The sequence below is a fragment of the Centruroides vittatus genome, unplaced genomic scaffold (assembly GCF_030686945.1).
Source record: "Centruroides vittatus isolate TY-2023 unplaced genomic scaffold, ASM3068694v2 contig_3175, whole genome shotgun sequence".
In the NCBI taxonomy this organism is placed as follows: Eukaryota; Metazoa; Arthropoda; class Arachnida; order Scorpiones; family Buthidae; genus Centruroides; species Centruroides vittatus.
In genome coordinates, this window is record NW_027122041.1 from 1,048,817 (window position 1) to 1,070,543 (window position 21,727).

General features: G+C 26.8%; 1 protein-coding gene across 1 annotated transcript; it reads right to left on the reverse strand.

The window, feature by feature from the left end:
- Window positions 1–1,696: 1,696 nt before the first annotated feature.
- Window positions 1,697–19,416, reverse strand: LOC136973465 (uncharacterized). The gene is made up of 5 exons (XM_067268197.1): window positions 19,310–19,416; window positions 12,040–12,204; window positions 10,642–10,735; window positions 5,708–5,880; window positions 1,697–2,326 (listed from the first exon to the last, which is right to left on the reverse strand). Exons 1-5 carry the CDS (start codon window positions 19,310–19,312, stop codon window positions 2,240–2,242), a joined length of 522 nt encoding a protein of 173 aa, XP_067124298.1. The 5' UTR covers window positions 19,313–19,416; the 3' UTR covers window positions 1,697–2,239.
- Window positions 19,417–21,727: the final 2,311 nt, after the last annotated feature.

The window sequence follows — 21,727 nt, forward strand, 5'->3', positions numbered from 1 at the left end:
GTTAAGAATCTTTTTCTATTCTCCATTTAAATCTAACATAATGCAATTTCATCAAAATTCTTATTCACACAGAAATGTCCTAAGTTTTATATCTTTCAAACAAATCTTATTTATTCTACACTAAAAAGATTTAAAGATTACATCCTTCAGTTATAAAAACATAGATTCTCTCATGTTTTTTAAACTGTAAAATCCATTTAACTCTTATCTTCCTGATAAACTGCTGCAATATTAGCATCATGTATCTCCATTTGTGAAATTACTAATTTCCTTCCAGATTATTTTTATTAACAGCTGTTTTGGTAGGACAACAGCCTTCCAAAGTTTAATTTTCTTGCATCCAAACAAAGTTATCTCTTCAAATATTTTCAACCTTTAAATTTTTTATTTGCTATATCTTATTTTGATATCTAACATCTTACTTGATATTTCAAATTTATGATTTCTAATTTGGTTATTCAGTTAAACACCAATTGTGTGAATGCTTTTCGAAATGTTCTGATATATATTGGATTTTTTTCCCTGAAATATATTAAATTAATTATATCATTTTTAATTTATGATTTCCATGGAAGTATTGCTTATATGCAATTTTAAAAATGGATATGAGTGATGTTAAAATTGCAGCATGTAAAATTTTTAAACAGTTTGAATGAATAATGGTTTTAATGAAATTACACACAAGTAATTAAGCTAAGATAACAATAGAGTGATTCTTAAAAATTGAACTGTAGTATGAATAATCATCACATAATTATAAATAATTGTAATTTTAATTATATTTATTGTATTATTAACCATAATAAGAATTTCTTTATTACACTTGAATTTTTTCTATTAACAAATTCTAGCTATAGCAACAACATATTTGCCAATATTGATAATCACATTACAAATGTTATAGCTATTATCCTGTTATAAATGTTACTAGCATTTTCAACAGAAAGATTCAATGAAAATAGTTACAATAGTTACAAATTATCATTATTAACTCTTAATATTTTAGTTTAATATTTATTTCTCATTATTCCTAATACGATACATCCATAAGAAATAAAAAAAGCATTATATAAACTCCTGTTAATTACATTAAATGCAATGAAAGAAAATAATTTTAAACATAAAATATATTACTAAATAAAGTCAAACGTTTTGTGCATATTAAAAATAAAGAGAATTTATAACAAAAATGAATTGAATTAACTACAATGTTCATATTAAAATTTTTCAAGCAATACTAACAATAAAAATATATCAAAAACTATAAATTCTTATTGTGTATAGACTATCTCCAATCCTGTTTAAACAGATAATAGATTAAATTTAGCAGGAACTTTTCAAAAATGAGAATACTTAAAAATAATTTGAAAAGAAGAATCAATAGAAATGCTTGAATATATATGGCTAATTTAATGACTACATTATCTAAACATTTCTTCCTTAATAGTTATATTTTATACAAATATCTTCTTAAATTCAACATATAACTTTCTAGTTATTTTATGGAGTAATTTTGGTTAAAAGTAATAAACACACACATTTTAAAAACAAGATTTCATACTTTCTAACAATGGGAATTAAACATTTTAATATCATAAAAGAATTTAAAATATTAAAATATTTAAAATTAGCAGATGCACTTTTATCTATGATCAGAATAACACAAATATTTACAAAACTTTTTACTACATCAAATAACATATATTTTGTACTTGAAAACTGAACTGTTTTTTAAAAAGTTAATACAAACATTCATCAAAACATCTTTAAAAATGCAAAATGACATATATAAAACAAAAATTTGTTCTTATAAATTTTTAATAAGGAAGCAATTTTGTAAAATATTTAAATAATATATGCATAATCCATTGTGATTATTATACAAATTAAAATAATTCACATCAATAACTCTATAAAATCAATGTAATGTATTACAGAACATTTAACAAAAGTTGTACAGAAGAAAATTCAATTATTTTTTAGTTTATAGATATTTTTGCCTGTTATAGTATAATTACATTGTATGAATATCATTTGTAATATATCTGTCATAGTGCTATAAATAAATTAAAAACACTACATAAAATTTTAATCACAAGTCATTCTTATAAAACAATATTAAAAACCATGTCTACTCTTCATACAAAATAAAAAAAAGGAATAAAAACAATTCTTACAACATAACTGGGAAGAATATATATACATTATTCTCTTATAACTTTAATTATAAATACACATTTTAATATGGTAACACCATCCTTAGAAGGAAAAGAGAGTTCTGAAGTTTCTGATTGTTCAGGAAATATAAAATAGGTCCAAGGGTATACTGTAAAAGAAAAATAATTAAAATAAATTTATTTAATTGTATATTAATGCATATAATTATTATTGAAAATATAAATAATTTCATTTAAAAAATTACCTTAAATTACATTAATTTAGATTAAATTCATTTGAATATGCTTCTTGTTAATTATAATATTTATATAAAATAAAAAAGAGCAGTTTTCCTTCCAGTTTTTCATTGTTTTTTACAACTATATAGCCTGGAGCCAGAAACAAAATTAATGTTACAAATAAACTAAAGAAATAATGCTTAAAATTTGCTAGTACGACTTAATTAAGTATGCTGTACAATAAATAAACAAAAACAAACATTAAAATTAATAGCTTTTAACAATTAAGCTTTCTAAACGGGACATTTCATTACAGAAATTGTGTAAGATTTTAGAAGATAAATGAAATGTTTTAGCATTTTTAAATAGCTGTTTTAAAATAAAATTGAGACTTCAAAAAATCATTTAAAAAACATTACTTGTGAAAGCTATTAACTTTATTGTTTTCTTGTTAATTTATTGTAAGTTATATTAATTAAGTTGTTCTACACAGCAATTCAAGTATCATTATAACAAACTTTATTTCTTGATTTTTATGATTACGTATCATGAATATTCTAATGATGAAAAGCACTTAATAAACATTTAGAATTTGGAACTTCTAGCAGAAAGCCTTAAATGTTTTTCATTTTGTAGTTATAAAATAGTCAAATGTTGTCAATACTCAATAGTTAGAGACAAATGTAATTATTCAATACAGTATATAACATACATACAGCAAGTCCTCATTTAACATGAGCAATAAATTCTTCAATATTAAGTAAAATGATGTGTAATGAAATCAATAAATTTTGAACTAACTGGAGTGATAGATCACAAAAACTCCCACATTTAAAATCCAGCAATTAATTTATTACCTCCATTAAAGGTGAATTTCGTGGTTTCATTATGTTTGCTATCTTCAAGGACAAAAAACAGCAAACAGTCGAACCATGAAATTCACCTTAAACAGAAGTATAACTAACATTATGAAAGAAATTGCAGAACGTAAAGAGTCTAATATGACTGTAAAAAGAATCCAGACTAGGTATTGAATTTTAAGAAAAGATAAGGATAGATTAGAAACAGAAGAAATGGCAGGTGTGTACAGAGTACTATATGAAAACATGCAGTTGGGAATAGACTAGGATTACATTGATGTCACCACAAGGAACTTGAAAATTAGACTTAAAGAACACCAATATAATGTAAAAAAGGGATGCAGTATCATGGTACTCTTCAGGATGGCGCAGACTGAAGGCTCAGTGATAAAATGGGAAGAGGCAAACATCATTAAGTCGATACACTCCACTACATTGGCACAAAACGCTGAAAAAATTGAAATATACAAAAGCAAGTTGAAGGATAAGTGCATTAACGAAAGAGATGCTGACAGCTTAGCAAGGACGTGGAAATACATTGTACAGAATAACTTTGTTAGAAGGTTATACTTATTACTTATTTCTACTACATATTTTTTTTGTATATTTGTCAGTTATTTATTTTACATTTTACTGTTATTCATTATTTATATTAATTTTTAGTTTTTTGGCTTTACATTCAAATATTTAAATATTTATTCTTTTTTGTGTTCTATTTTGGAATGTTATTTAATGGTAAAATATGTTCCAAGAAAGATCGTTAGCCTGAAGATGGCTTATTAGATGAGGTTAAAAATATTTGCTAAATAAAAGCAAATCCCAGCAGCATAAAAGGTGTTTGTTGATTTATTTTGAATTATCTTGCTGAGGTTAATGAAGATGAAAAAAATTACTACAAAAAGATATTTTTCTGTTTGCTGGAAATTATTGTATGTAATTTCTTTATTCTCTATGGTAAAATGGAGGCAAAGAAAAGTTTTGCTAGAATTTATTTTGAGTTTGGTAGAATGAATTAATGAAAAATACAAGGAAATTTCTTCAAAAATGAGTCAGCCAGGAAAGGCACCGCATCAACTCTGACAAAAAGACATTTCCCTAAAGCCATTCCACCAAATAAAAAGAAGAGCAATTCCACAAAAGTGTATGAAGTATGTTCAAAGAAGCAAGATGCACAAGATGAACATGTAAAAAGAAAAACATGTTTAAACTGTTCACAGTGTGAAGTCCCATTGTGCATACTACCATGATTCAAAATCTATCACATGCAAAAGAAAAAAATATATATATATAATAATAAAAAATTGCTATACACATGAATGTTCCCTACCATATTTAGTAAGAACATTACAATATTTTTCAATAAAAAAAAAATCACTTAACTTGGGTATAAGAAAAAATTCAGAAACACAATTAAACTCAAGATAATAATATATATCCATAACTACCTCAATTAGCTACTTGATTTTTTGAAATAATTAGAAATTATTATTATTTAGAGTACTTTCTTTCAAAATAGATCTAAAAGTAGTTATTAAAAAAATTAGATCACTTTTGACACATACGAGTACTTAGAAAATAATAGGTATGTTAGGTGGTTAATAATCTGAATTTATATCCAATACAAAGTACAGAAATCTACAAGACTTTTGTCAATGGAAGATACATAGTCATATAAATTTTAAATTTAGTTTTTTTTTTTTAAAGTTTTAATTATTTTAATAGCAATTAAATATTACACTTTCTAAATTTTTAATAATTGTTCTGAAAGAAAAAAGAATATAATTAATATTCTGACAGAAAATAATGCATACAGTAAAGAGTCATTAATCCGAATCAATTGGGGACTGGGGTTGTTCGGATAACCGATTATGTACAGAAAAAATATATTAACCTGTCTGATGTTCAAATTTTTCTCTGTTGCGTGTCGCTTTGTGTTGAATTTTTCTTCGTTGCGTGTCGCTTCGTGTTGAATTTTCGTCGATTTTAAGCCTAATGAAAATTTTTATAATAATAATCGAGGCTATTGTATCGTTAAAATTATTTCTTTATTTTGTACAAACAAAATAAATATATTGAAGAATATAAAAACATGAAAATTATACTTTAGAAGTAAATCTAGTATCAAAAATGTTCGATTCAGTATGACACAGTCCAACTGAAAATCGTTCAGATAACCAGCGATTCGGATTACTGGGGTTCGGATTAACGACTCTCTACTGTAATATCATTTTGAAAATTTGAATGTATATCAAACTGTATTTTTAAAATAAAAATTATACTACAGAAAAACTTTTTATGAAAACTAACAAACTTCAGAATTTAAGTTAAGATGTGTACAAAATTTAACTTTAATTTTTTATAAATAAGTTTCCATGGTAAAATTTTAAACTAATAAATGGAACATGTTAATAAAATTATTTTATAAATGAAAAAAGATATGTTTTCTCTTACCTGAAATAAATAACTTAGGGACTGATTTAAGATTGTTATTGTAAATTTAGTTTCATTTTCTTTCACTTCTAAGAAATCAAATTCCACTCGGGGTCTGAGGAAAATATCACTCTCAACAACAATACGTCTTTTGGAAGAATAATCAACTACTTTATAAACAACTGCATATTCACCTGAAAAGTTGTATTTGTATTTTATTTACCTAATCAATATTTTATTTTAATAATTTAAAATATAATAAATATTAAAATTTAAAAATAATCTTAATCTAAAAAAATGATTCACTTAGCATTTTGAATAAATATTTTACAAATCTGTTAATTATAAGCTTAATTTATTCCTTAAAATTTATTTGTATCATAAAAATTAAAATTAATTTCACATTTGCATGTTACAGATGTTAATTGACTGCAACTGAAAGAAAACTGACATCAATGTTCAAGAATGTTACTTCAACATGACTAAAAATATCAGCAATTCTATTATGAATATTTTTTGTTTGCAAATTAAATTCAACAATCATTATGATTTGATTCTATTGTATAAAAATTAAGGATATATTAATATAACAATTGCTTTAAGTTTTGTAAATAAAATTTTAAAATCTTTATTGAGTCATCTTTAACTATGTAGAATAATGATTTTTAGAACACTTTCTAAGTACTGTATATTGGATGATATTCAGTATGCTAATAACATTTTCAATTTTTTTTGCAAAGTATTTGACTTACATAAACTAAAACTATAGTAATATTAATAATATTTAAATTCAAAAATTGAAAATATTAAGCCCAATACGACCAATCCTTTTTCTGTCTACAACTGATATCTACTTACTAAAATTCGTAAACATGTACATACATATCATGTGCATGTATGAAAATAATTATCATCAAGATTATAATGGCATATAATATGAGGTTGTGGCCGAAGTTTTCAACACGAAAACGTGAATGTCAGACATTCAGCACCATCTTCCAATAAGCCTAGAAGTTTGACAATGGTGTTTGGAACATCGAGCATGTTTCCACTGAAATTCCAAACACCATTGTCAAACTTCTAGGCTTACAGAAAGAAGGCACTGAATGTCCGGTGTTCACGTTTTTGCTTTGAAAACTTTGGGTGCAACCTCACTAATAAATGCAGTACAGTTCACTTATAGCAAACTCTCAGCTATAATGAACCAAGTTCAAAACTATGAATGAAATAACTATGAGATTAATGTTACTTTTTACACACTACAATGAACCCATGTATAACAAACAAGATTTATGTCTAAAAACAATGAAAATTATTTCTCATAACAAATTACACATGCAAAGAATACTTTTAAAGGATCAGATTTTTATTTAAAAATCTTTCTGGCAGCATGATGGGAATAACATAATAGGTATTCTCAATGGGAACTTTTCTTGCTTTTAGAAAAGCTGAATTATACAAAAGCTGTGAATTGTGAACTTATATATGGGCCAGACAATTTCAGGAAAATAACAAATCTAAAATTTTTCAGTATTATCAGCTACAAATGTCATAGTTCTCATTTTACCTTTATTGGAAATTTTATTGCTCAACAAGCTACTATATAACTAGCAAAAATGGACGAATAAAAATAATGAACTTCTTTATGTGACACTGTGCATTTACTTTAATACTTCCTATGTCATGGTTTACATTTTATCTTTGAGTGACATTAAACTTTAGTTTTTCAAAATTAAATTGTGTTTTACTTCCTATTAGACATAACAAACATTGTTTATAATGAACCAGACAATACTGTATATAACTTTATAATATTAAAATCAGTAGATAGTTTAAAGAAAGACTAGATATGCTTTGTACAAATATTTGTAAATTAATTATTGATATTAATTAAACTAATTTATTAGACACTGTTTTAATAGGTTATACATGTTATGCTTCATTTGTTGCATGATTTAATTAAATTAAAATATTTTATTATAATAATAAAATATCAGTTTGAATTTTCATAAAAAATAGCATATAAATACTTCTTGAATAATTACAAATGTCATAACAGAAATTTTGTGAAAGAAAATCTTATGAAACATGAAACTTTTTCAAAAATTAATTAGTTTGATATACCATACTTTATGGCATATAAGATGTACATCTTGTTTTAAAAAAATTGCCCTGCATCTTATATGTGAAGTTGTGATCTCCCATAGGCTAATGAATTCCTCAAACAACCTTCAGTAGATTACAGGCAACCTTACCCAACCCAACTCTTGAATAAAAATGTGATTGTTTAATTAAACATATAATAATATGTTTAATTAAACAATAGCATTTTGGAGTGTTTTCTATGTGACAATATATACTGGTGGCTAGAGTTATGCCAGATTAAAGTCAGGGCATAATTACAGAAAAAAAAATGTTATATTTAAGAATTTCCTGACTATGTGACAAGTGTTTAGTAAGACAGCCTTTTGCAGAGTGATATATATGCTGTTGTGAAGCCCTAATGTTTTGAGACTTGTGTAGTGTATGTGGTATGACATCTGTGCAAGAGAGAACTATTAATACTGTATAATAAATAGCTTATATATTCTTCACAGATGCTTTCTTTCATGAGTGAGTTCTGAGTATTTACTAATTTTTCTTAATTTTTCTCTTGTATGTATTTTGCAACTTGTGAGTGTTTGGAACTGCTATGTCTATTATGTATGAAAGTTTGTTTTGTTTGTCAATTAATGTGATGTATTGCTTTGTCTGTGATTATGGCTAGATCATAGTATATTTTGTGTATGTTGCTTTCTATGATTGTTGGAGGTGTGTATTTATAGTATGATTCCTGGGTGTGTAACAATTTGTGTTTGTGTGCAAGCTTGTAATGTATTATATTTGCTATTTGGTTATGTTGATGTAAATAGTTGGTTCATGTTAAAAGCTTGCAATCAGCATGAATTGTATAATCTTGTGCATAATGTGGCATTTCCTACAAGTGTTGTCTGTGAATGTTGTCTTTTAAGAAATGCTTCCTGTAGATCCTTATATTTATGAACCTGGACTTGTATAGCAATCATGAACCCTTCTCTCTCCAAAGAGGCATCCATGAGTCATCAGCACTTTGAAGCAGTCTGTCAATGTAATCCTGGCTGAAATCATTAGGTTACCCACGATGAAGCTTCTTTCAAGCCCAAGACAGTCTGACAGACTGAATTTTGAGTACCACATTAGTGACGTAAAAGTTTAACAGTTTACTGTTTTTGTGTTTACAGCTTTGTGTAATTGTGAAAAACTCTTGCAGTGTCTCATTTGTTTGAAGTTCAGATGTAAAATATCTATAATGCATCATCTTTCCTCTTTATGAAGAAGAATCAGCCTTTCTTTGGATAACTTAGGGTGTTTGTTGTATTTGTTAATGTTGTTCTAGTTCTGTGTATGTTCAATGTATTACACCAAACGAATACGTCAGTACTGGAATGACATGTCGTGTTGATGACTTTAAATGTGTGTTTTGCATTCAGTTGTGTTGTTAATAATGAATTTAAGCTGCTGTTGTATTCTTTTGTTAGTCTTTGTTTTATTTGTGTGTTCTGTGAGTTTGGTCAGTTGGATTCCTAAAAATATTTGTAGACTTTTCCTTCATCCATAGACTCAATGACATCCCAATTTCCAAGTACAAAATCACCTTCCTTCACAGGGGCAAATCCTGACCAAAATTTTTTGGCATGCTGAAAGTTATAATAAGAATAATAGGCCCATCTCTAGCACTAAACAATAGGCAGAAACATTATTTGATGTGAATAAAAAAGTATGGACTATTATAAAGCCATTATATCTACACATGAAATATATTATAATGAAAAAGTATTCAAAATTTATGATAATAATTCAATTTTTGAAGGGCCCTTGACACTGGGGGCCCAGAGCTTAAGCCCTATTAGTCCCTATATAGATCTGCCCCTGCACACAATACATGTAAGCTGACTGGGTACTGCAAACTTTTGCTACAATCTGGCCATGTTAAATGCTTCAAATGATGTCACGTACATGCACTTGTTTGCTGCGAAAAACCTCCACATGAGCATGCGATCAAGTTCCTGCAAGCATCACACTCACTTAAAATGGCTAGCCGCCAGTGTAAAAGAAAACTCAAATGATAAAAGAGTTTACACGTTAGAATAAATTATTATTGACATTTATTCTCATATAAAAAATATATTGACAGTCAAAACTTTCTCTTAAACATGCAGCACATGCTAAGCAAGCCCAGAGAATTCTCTTGTTTCTTCAGGATGGCCTATATTGCAAACAGGTTAAAGATGATGTGAAATAAAAAAATTTATGCTCAGCAAAATTTAGCTGGTTTGGTGAATTGATGTGGTTTCTTCAAGATTATTATTATTTTTTGTTTTTTGTTAAACTAAGCTGGTTATGCATGTATTCATGTAGAATATTTTAATGGTAAATGACTTCTTTTAAGTTCCTATTTTTCCTGATAAATAAGTGCATACTCTAACCTTACTTTTTTTAAACCAAAATACAGTAAAAATGCTGGTGCTGAGTACCAAAGGCAGAGATAAGTTAAATAAGTTAAATACATTACATACTTTTCATAAATATTTTGTGCAGAAATACAGATGTGTTTTATATGCCATAAAATATGGTACATATTATACTTATTTAATCAATATAATACATAATTAATAATATATATATATATATAAACTAAATAATATCTTTTCAAAGCAGTCAATTAATAAAATATTAGATTTGAACAAAGACTAATTATTTTAATAATCTTTTAGTATAAATTACAAATCATGATTTTAAGTATTTGAAAATCAAACAGAAATGAAAAATCTGTGTAAATTAAATTGAATTTTCTAAAATAAAAAATGAATAGAAATATAAAATAATGCAAATTTTAATTTAAAACATTATAATTAAGAATTTTAAATATAAGTTACCCCAAATTGGAATTTCATATATTGCATAGTATTTCTTTCCAATATCAAGTGGACGGTCATCTGCTTCTTTCACATATGATGCAAAAGGAAACCACTGAAAGAAATATTTTATATTTTAATACATATTTAATCAATATTTGTGTATTTAGCATAATAAAATAAATAAGTATAAAATTTCATAACCATCTTTGTAATAATTTATAAAATTATTATTAAAAGAATATATGATATATTACATTTATAGATAATTAATAAAATGCTGAAATATTCAGCAAAAAATAAAACTATTAAAGAAATTATAAACTGATTAGTCTCTTACCATATATTGATTAATTAATAAATAGATAACTTATATAAAAACATTCTTTGATTGCTAACTAAATCTTTTTCTATGAATTTAAATCATTTAGTCTTAGAAATTTGATTTTGAATTATAATTTTATATGTAATTTATAGAAAAAATAAGCTTGATTTTCGAAAAGTTTATCGTATATATGTATAAAATATATTCTGTAAAACTATATAAAACTAGCATATTCTAATAAAAATTTAAAAATACAATAAAACCTGGATTTAATGAACAAAATTTCCATATTATCATACGTGAATATTAATACCCTGTAATTTTAAAATGCTTTTTATATGTAATTAAATTAACGAGTTTTTCCCAAATCCAAAAGTCACCATTCTTAACTTTATGAAAAAAAAACGGGCATCTCAATGTATCATCATCATCAATAAATAGGAACTTTTTTTATGTTTTTGTTAAATTTTGTTTTCTTTTTAATAACATTTATTTAGTTAAATACAATTAAAATGTATTTTCTAAAAATTTTTTATTTATTTTGATTTTATACTTCTTTGTTCAGTTTCAGAACTACAGCAATAATACAATAATAATAAGCAATAATACATATAGAAAACTTTACTGTGAAATTAAACTTCTCAAAATACTTAATTTTAATTACAAAAATATATCTACATAAGTAAAAGCAGATAAATTAACTAATTTTTCAATTATTTAATGCACACATTTAGAACACCTACTTTATCATATAATGAACTTTCAGCTTTAACAGACAGCCCCACTTGATTAAGTCCATTAAATTGAGTTTTTACTGTAATATGATACTTTGACATAATATTCAACTTGGTGATTACTACATGAACTAAACCTACATGATATATTCATTATAATAATTAGCAGCAATAAAATTTATATTACAATTATATGGTATTATTATTGAACTATTGCTTCCGTAAAAATATTTAATACAGTGTGATAAATTACTTTTAAAAAATACAAATTTTATATTTATAATAATATGATTATTTTAGCATTTTCTCATGAAACTGATAAAAATTAAGAAAATATCAATACAATCAAAATATACCTACCTTTCTCATATAATCAACTGTTGTAATAAAACTAAATGCATCATCTACTTTCGATTTCAATAGAATTGATTTAGAAGTGACCCATTTATTTTGCTTCACTTCTAACTGATAAAGTATTGCCATAACAGCTACTATCACAAGAAATGTGAACCTGTTTTTAGATTCCTAAATTATAAATTTAAAAAATTAAATTCATTATAAAATTTTAATTTCTGTATAAATTCCAAATCAACTATTTCATTAAAAGTTTAAAAATTAAGTTTATCTTCTTAAAACTGATTAATATAATTATAATAAAAGAACCAACCTTTTTAACTAGCAAAAAACTATTTTTACTTGACTAGTATACTCAATCCAAGTACAGATCGTCACAAAATACATCAATATGTTTAATCTAGTTTAGTTATTAAGATAACCTGATGATAATCTTTATTTAGATTGAAAGTACTGAACAAGTAAAATAATTTTCTGCTGGTTTAAAAGATAACTTTTATCATGCGAAAAATTATAACTCCAAAAACTTTTTAAATTAAAAAAAACTCATTTCCAAAGATTTAACAACATATTTTCATCAATTAAAGTATATAGATCCAAACATAGTGCTATATCATAACAGAAACCATTTAACTTTATGGATCAATAATAAAAAATATCATTCTCAATAAAAATACGCTAAAAATTATTTTTTAATTGAAATGATTAAACTGCAAAAAAAAAAATTTCAACGTCAAAAATGTTTATTGGTACATTTTAAGTACAGTAGAACTCAATTAAGAAGCTCCAATTTTATACATTTTCCATTGTAAGGAATTTCATTTCAAAAATCCCAATTTTTTTCCTTTTAGAGATGTGTAAACTTTTTCCACATGAAATTTTTCCATTTAAGAAAATTTCCAACTTAAGTTGACAAATTCTTATACATGACTAAAAAATAGACCCACTTAAGTTTTTAAACTGCAGTCTATTGAAAATTTTACACATTTAATTGCATATGGAAAAAAAATAATTACATTAGAAAAATGCACAACTTTTCATATGTTATTTCACTTGCAACTCTGGGCTAATTTGAATATAGATTTTGTAATTTTCTTACACAGTTATCAGGTAACAAGGCTTCAACAAACAGCAAATTCTGAAAAGTGCTATCAATATGTGGGTTGGGTTTGGTTTGATGGAATACAGTGATGCATTCATGGCAATACATCAAGGGGATTGCCTCTAGGGAGGACTTTCTGTGCAAAACTTGCTTCTATTTAGGTGTTTGAAAACCAGGAAGACTCCATTGGCAAGGCTTGAGTCTTTGACCAACTACCTGTGTTATGTGATTTTTTTAATACATGGATGATACTGTAATTCAAGGGTTCCCAACCTTTTTCATGTATCAACCCCTTTCAAGAATGTTTTTTTTTCATTGACCCCCCGTAAATAAATATATACTTTCATTTTTAATTCATTTTTTTAATTTGTAAAATTTTGAAAATGATAGTAAAAATATTTTCAAGAATTTTTAAATGATTATAATTAATAAATAATTAAACAATATTAAAATATTATATACACATACACAATATGTATTTAATTTGCTCATTGACTCCTATGGGGTCAATACCAACCCCGTTGAGAAATATTGCTATAAGTCTTCAATGAATTTTAGTATGGTATTTGTAGATCTGAGGTTTTGTTCATGGAAATCAAAAAATCTACATTTTTTTTTAAACATAACAAAACAGATAAAGTAGGTTACAATCGACAAATATCTAAATAAATAGATACTGTATAAACATAATTCAGTGTAATTTAACAAAATATTGTTAAATAAATATTGATTATGGAAATAAAAGCCATTTAAATTTTCATTTCTGCTCAAGATGATTTTTTAAAAATTAATCCCTTGAAAAATCTCTTAACCAAGTTCTACTGTCTACATTGATTTTCTATAAAAAAAACATTTAAAAGGCCTTTTGTTTGTTAGTTTGTAACATACTATTACAAACTAAGTTGACAAATCCTTATATAGACCCACTTAAGAATTTTACAGTTTACAGTTTATTATATATTTTGGATGATAATTTTGATCAATTTGATAATTAAAAAATGTTATTTGAAATATTATAAATAATAACTATAAAACTGTATACTATTAGGAACAATTTCATTTGAAACACTGATCTTTAAAAAAATATTCTCAATTTAAAAAACCTGAAATTTAATTTTATTATTAAATTCTCATTGATGGGTTTTATTTTTATCCAAATTCTTGAGATTTTCATAATTTTTAGTTCTTTAGTTTAGTGCTTTAGTTCTACTAAAGAGTCAATTCTAAAATTGATTAAAAAGAATTCTGAAGTCAACTTCTAATGAACGTAAACATACATGATTATAAATATTTTAACTAACTGAAAATAACAATTAATTTCATGTCCTGCTTATTTCTTTAATAAATGAAAATTGTGTTCTGTAAATGTATGTCTCTTTAATCCGAATTAAAAATTAATTTCGGTAGAGTAAATGAAAATTGTTAGTCTTTCATAATAAAAACTTCATTAAGTACACAAATTCTTATAAAATTTAATAGTGAAGTTTATAGTATAAGAAGAAAAAATATTTCTTCCAAATTACATTTTACTTGTACAAAACACAAAAAAATAAATATGTTTATATATTTTTTATATTGTAGTTGAGTTTTGTAATAAAGTTTATAAAATGAGAACATTGTTTAATTTCATCATTAATAAATTAATTCTCATTTTACTAATATAACAACATTTGTAACCAAAGTATAATCAAGAACATACTTTGGGTCTTCAGCTATAAAAATAAATGAAAAATATGTTCTAGTATAACAGTTCATATAGATTTTTTTATTGTAATGTTTTGTTTTATGAATGTTTATTCTAACATGTTAATTCTTAATACTTAATTAAAATCCTAGAATAAAATTGCCACCTTGATTTTAAATTTTGTTCTAAATTATCTTCCACAAGGCTGATAATTTCTTTAAAATATACTAGAAAAAGTACAAGCAACTGATAAATTTGAAAAATTAACCATCACATATAGAAATGATGCTTTGTTTAAAATTTAGGTAAACTAAATATTTTAGTTTCACTTAATTTTATATGTTATACAATTTTAATTGGTATTAATTATTTCAATTCAATCATTTATAAAACAAATATTTTCATTGTAAATAATGCTGATTATAATAATGAGATGTGTATAATACATTTAAATTAATAAGATTTATTTAAATGTATTTCATATATGCCATTAGTCTTGAGTGGTAGTTCTAATGAAATCTCAGACTTTCCTTTTATCTAAATATGTGTATTAATAATTAAGTATATAATAATATAACAAAAAACATTTCAAACTAAAATTTTTTACTCTTAACAATTTTAAATAAACTACAAAAAGTTAGATTAAGAAAAATAAATTTATATTCTAAATATTTAAGTCTAAATTGATTCAAAAAATAAAATAAATTTCATTTCTTTGAAATGTTTAAAAACAGGAAGTTTTTCTTCTTTAGCAGATTCAATGTATACTCAAAAATGTGTAAAAATTAAAATATTTTTGGTAGTCTTTAACAGACTTGTTAACATGTTGACTGCCAACTACTATATAACTCGTAGTTTGTGTTATTGCCTAGGATGCCAACTACGAGTTATATTGTAGTTTGTTTCCTTGCCATATTTGTGCAGCTACGATACAATTTGTAGTATATCAGTGTAAATATGAATAGATAGCCTCGGGCAAGAACAAAAAATCAAGTTGGCTTACATGAACAGAACATTTATTAATAAATGAGCAGAAAATGTAATCATAAAAAGTTTATTCAAAATCAAAAGAAAAAAAATATTTTTATTGTTTGTGATAATTGATAAAACAATCTTCCATGCAAAGGGCTGGCTTCACTGGACAGATTGGACAGAAATAACATGTTTCTCAGCGTATTTTAGCTTTGGTACAAATTCGACATGCCTTTGTCAAATGCTGTTTTTTTTTCAGTAGGTGAGATACTCTGTAAATAATGTTGAATGAAGCTCTTGCAATCTAATTTTTTTTTTAAACTGGTTGAATCTCTTCTCCAATCAATGCCTGCCTCGATTTTTTTTTACCTCAGTTTTTTTTTAGAAGTTGCTTTTTGAAACAGTTTGTGCACATTGTGTATGTATATGTATGTATATATATGTATATATATGTATATATATATATATATATACATACATATATATATATATACTTATAATTTGATTATAAAAATAATTATAAAACAACACACTCAAGAAAGACGTAAATGTGATGCGTTCGACTCTATATCTGATTTATTACTAACAAATTCAGACGCATATCTCTGACTTGGCTATAGCAAAGCGATAAATCAAATTGTGTCTGTGCATGAATTAACTCATAGTTTGGCTCTAGCAAAGAGCTTTCTGTTACATAAGCCAACTACAAGATAATTCGTAAGATCTTTTTTTAGAAAAAACCATTCTATGTGCTTTTTGATTATTACTATGTACTCTAGAGTTTTCAATAATATAATATAATTAAATTAAATTGGCATTTTACAGTGGAATCCTGAAAAGTAACATGGCAGTCAACATGTTAAAGAAACTTCAATTATAAAATTACTCTTCAATTACATTGCTTTTTCTCAGTATGAAACTTTTTAAAAACTTTACCCAAAAGAATATTTAGATTAAAGTTTAAACATAGCTTATGGCCGTTCTGCTTAATGAGAATTACAGCTTTATTATTGCCTATTTTAAAAAGTGTATTTTTACAATACTTTTTAATACTATATTTCCTTGATTCTAAGATGCATTTTTTTACCCATTTTACTTACCTGAAATATATACACCTGTTTCAGATAAAATGTCATTAATCTTTTACGATTAACAGTGTATTACATTCATAGTCAAAAACAACAGGCAGTCATCGTGAATAGATCATACATTATGTTATACATTAGCAATAGACATTTCAACTGAGCTGCTCACTAATAAACAAGAGAAGAAATTGCTGCATTTTTGTGAGGGTTGGCTGAAAATAATCCTCCAGAATAAGTAAAGAGTCACTATTAAATCTGTGGTATATGACTACTGATATAGGTGGTATACAACTAACCCTGATGGTAATATTTTGATAGAAATATATAAAAATGAAATGAAACAATTACTAGATTCATCCTCTAGCAAGAACTTTATGAAAGGTTATACAGCTCAACATCATATTAGCTCAAATAAGCTTTCTGGAAACATATATTTAATTTAAACTTGTTTTTAATGTTTAAAATATCTTCAAGACAAAATTATGATGTATCATTAAAAGAAAACTTATTGTGAATGCAGAAGAGCCTGGAAATAAAGTTAGTAACTTGTTAATAAACAAAAATTTAATTACATTGATTAATTCAATTTTGAAATCAGTGCAATGTAGAATATTAATTTCAAAACTTAAAATTTTATGTAGAGGCCAATTGTTATGTGGGGATAGTAATCTCTTGCCTAACAGCATTACTTATACCAGTGTAATAAATAAATAATCTAAATTTTTTAAACTGCATATTTTAAATCCCTGCTTACAAGTTTATTAAAAATTCATATTAACAGCATGAAAGCTAATTCTTTAATATAAAAAAAATAAATATTTCTAAAGCGTTGCTTATTTTGAGCAGTGTATTTTATTTATTGAATATAATTATTCTTATACGTTTTCAGTGCTGGCTCAATGGTAACTTGCACCTGAGGCAAAACTGATTTTTGCAGCCCGATTCCAAAATGACTGCCAATTAGAGAGAATTATAGAAATTGAATTTGAATAGCCAATAGAAATTGCCAATAAATTGCCATTTCTAGCACTGGTACTCGTACATGAACTATGTACAGCTGACCCTTGATAATCCAACAGATATGGAACCAAAGGGGTGTTGAATTACCAAAAGTGTCCAGATTACTGAAAGTGATTACATATTTGGCATTGTTTTGCTAGCAGCAGCCTACAATATTCCTATATTTTATGAGTAAAATGATGCCTAGGTTAATATAGAAATGAAACACCCATTTCGGTTAACTAAAACATGTTTATTAAAAAAAATATGGAAGCCAATAAATGTACACACAGTATGTATAGGCATAAATAATACGGTACGTACAGAACTGCTCATGGAAAACACAAGAAATGTGTGCCATCGTGTAAGAATTGGGTGGGGAGATTCATGTCGCGACATCCTTCTGTGCAAGCAGACACGTAACAGGATGGAGACTACAGTGACCTTGACGGGAGGTGCGTCAGACTACTGAGCATGTCGGATTACAAAAGCGTTGGATTATCAAGGGTCAGCTGTATAAACAACTTTAATGTACAGTACATTTATCGTATTTAGCTTATAATTTTAGTTTTTATTTATTTTCCACTCCTTTTGAACATTTCGACTGCTCGAGGCATTCACCCCATCAAGCTGACCATCTGCTTTACTAAAGTTCTAATAGAGCAATATTTTATATTTATTCAGTGCTCAAAGAACTATGTATTTTGTTTGCTTGTATGTAATCTATCAAAAACGAAATGACTAAACACCAACTCAAGCATCAAAAGATGCTGCACCATGATACCTTTTAATACGGTATTTATATTTTTCATATTAATGAAATATTTGCATTATTAATAAAATGGTAATAATGTTAACTTTAGCTTAATTATCTAATATTAAGCAGAAAGCAACCAGATATCACCATTGTGTTTATAATTAGCTATTATGTTTCTATTTATGGTCTAGTCACACATACTGGATTCATTCTGTTCTGGACTTGGTATCTAAATATATAAACAACACAAATTTATATAAATTAAATACTTATAATCAATTCAAATGCATTATATTACTTTCATTACTTTTTCTTATTACTTCAACTGCAAAAACTTCGTTTTGAATTAATAAATAATACAAATTCATAAATATTTTATTCATTATGTTAACCCAATAAACACCTAAATAAATAAATAAATTTCATTTAAAAATAAAATAGTTTAAATATAGAAGGAGAAAGAAAGGAATTTTGTGTAGCTTTTGTTAATGTCTGATAAAATTTTAATATTATTTAATGAATAAAATTATCTACTTTGACTGAAATTTAACTTTGAAATTCGATCGATTGAGTTTTTTAAAAATCTTTTTGGACTATTTTATTAAATAAATGGATAATTATGTAGTTAGCACTTGTTAAGTGTGTTTTAAGATTAATTTGATGTAAAATATACTCACCATAATAAAAAATTTAAACGATCAATCAGAATTACAACATATTTAAATATCGCCGGTTGTCATATAAACAAGCTTGGTAACCAGAAACATTACAAGCGCCCCCTGATGGAAAAATTAAACTGCTTACAATAATCGTCTGCTACATTTTTTTTTCAAGATCTTGTAATGTATCTAAATTGCGATATTATTACTTATAATTTTCCGAGTTATGTTTATGTTTATGTGTGTAAAAATAACCGATTATAAAAAGTGCGTAAAGTTCAATGACTATAATAGTCAGACGGCCAGGATGGCAGCCTATCACTCTAAGGGACCCGGGATCAGGACGGGTCGAAAAATCCCCAGAAATTGTTTTGGGGGTGGCCCGTTCGGATATGTCGGGCCACCCCCAAGCAGAGAGGATCTCTAACACTTAATTTCTAATTGCGCTAAGCACAACATCAGACTTCAACGTATCACTGTAACTTACAGTAAGAAGTTCACTTGGCAAATCAATCTACAGATACTTATTAGTAAGAGGATCGTCCACACGATATTCTTGTACTTTATAAAGATCAAAAGTTTCCAACAATTCCATGCTTAAAAACCAGACTCCCGTTCAGTTCTTGGACATCGGTTTTGTATCCGCTCTTCTCATCTTCCTTTATTTAAGGACATTGTATATGAACATTCTCGCATGATACTGTTTCTCGTGATTATACTGGTCTTCTGCATCTTTCTTACAGTTTTCCTTCTTTTATTGTACACCATCGCGCGACCTCTAATTCAACAAGTCGCATTCCTTGTGTAATTTATCATTGTATGTATATATGTTTTTTAGTTCTTTCCGCCCTGTGGGAACTAAGAGGGCCTGTTTTAACAGGCTCATTATGGGTTCGACCAGGGCCACTATGGAACGGCCGGGTGGTGAGGGACAGAGGCCGGCATATCCAGTCTGACCACCCCCAAAAATTCCTGAGGATTTTTCGCCCCTCCGAATTCGATCCCGGGTCCCCCAGAGATAGGATGCCACCTTGACCGCTCGGCAATCTGCAAAATATCATTGTATATTACCGCGCATAATCACTGTTTCGTACTAATACTATTCCATGTAATGATCAACTCTTGAATGAGCGATTCTGTAACACTTTCGTTTCTATATATGGAAGTCAGCGCAGTACGTGGACACGACACTATGTACCACGACAATATATCATGCTCTACGCATCTCGTCCGAATACCACTTTTCATGCATTTCAAGTCTGCGTACCGTGTACTTAGTACCACGGTCGTCTAACGTATAACGAATGTGTGCGAGGCTGTCAGAAGTTACGACCAAACACCATGTACAGTACAAAGTACTTCGACCATTACTTAGCAGTTAGGGTGAGACTATGCAGACGCGAGCGAGCGAATTTTCTGAGCGAGCGAGAATATGTGGCGAGAAGAGGCGAGACGCGATAAATATCAAAACCTGTCAGATATGTGCGAGAACCAGAAATTCGCTCTCGCCAGCGTTATTTCTCGCTTCTCGCTTGTGCATGGTTTTCCTTTGCGAAAACTAAATCTCTCGCAACCTCTCGCTCGCTCTAAATTCGCGTCTGCATAGTCGCACCCTCTTAGTATTGCGAACGTAAAATAAAAATAAAATATAATACTCCACATTTGAAATAAACACTTTTATATTAATATTAAACATTAATTTACAATTTATTAGAAAAAGAATTACCTAATATGTCAGTACCAGTAGAGCATCGATTATCCGACTCCCGATTAACCGTCACATCGGTTAACCGACCGCGTTCTAGTCGGCAAATTCAAATGTTCGCTAATGATGTGGCGCTACAATATTTGGCTATGTTTTGGCTACTTTAATATTATTTTTGTTAAATTTTTGCGTGTTTTAGCTGGAAACACTGGCTCGACCGTGAAAGGGAGGCCAGTATTTAAACCAGGCTTAATTTTTTATTTTGTCTATATTTTTGTATTTATTTTGTGGAAAATAAAGAAATGATTTTTAACAATACAATAGCGACGATCATTATTTTTTTAAAAATTTTGTTAGGCTTAACATCGATGAAAATTCAACGCGAAGTAGGTTAATAGCGATATACTAATATACTAACAATGTATTTTTTCATACTTTTTGGTTATCCGTTTTTCAGTTATCCGACTAACCCCAGTCCCCAATTGAGTCGGATAATGGTTGCTCTACTGTATTTACAATGAGTTATCACTATTACAAGATATATATACATAGGCTAAGATACCTATCATTTTAAAATCAAGAAAATTTAGAACTCAATATAACATGAATATAAACATGGTTTTTTAAATATTGCATTAATCATTATTTAAATACGTACTGTACATTACATCAAATAAGTATATTTAATTACACTGTACAATAAACAAAACATTTAATACACTAAGCTTTTA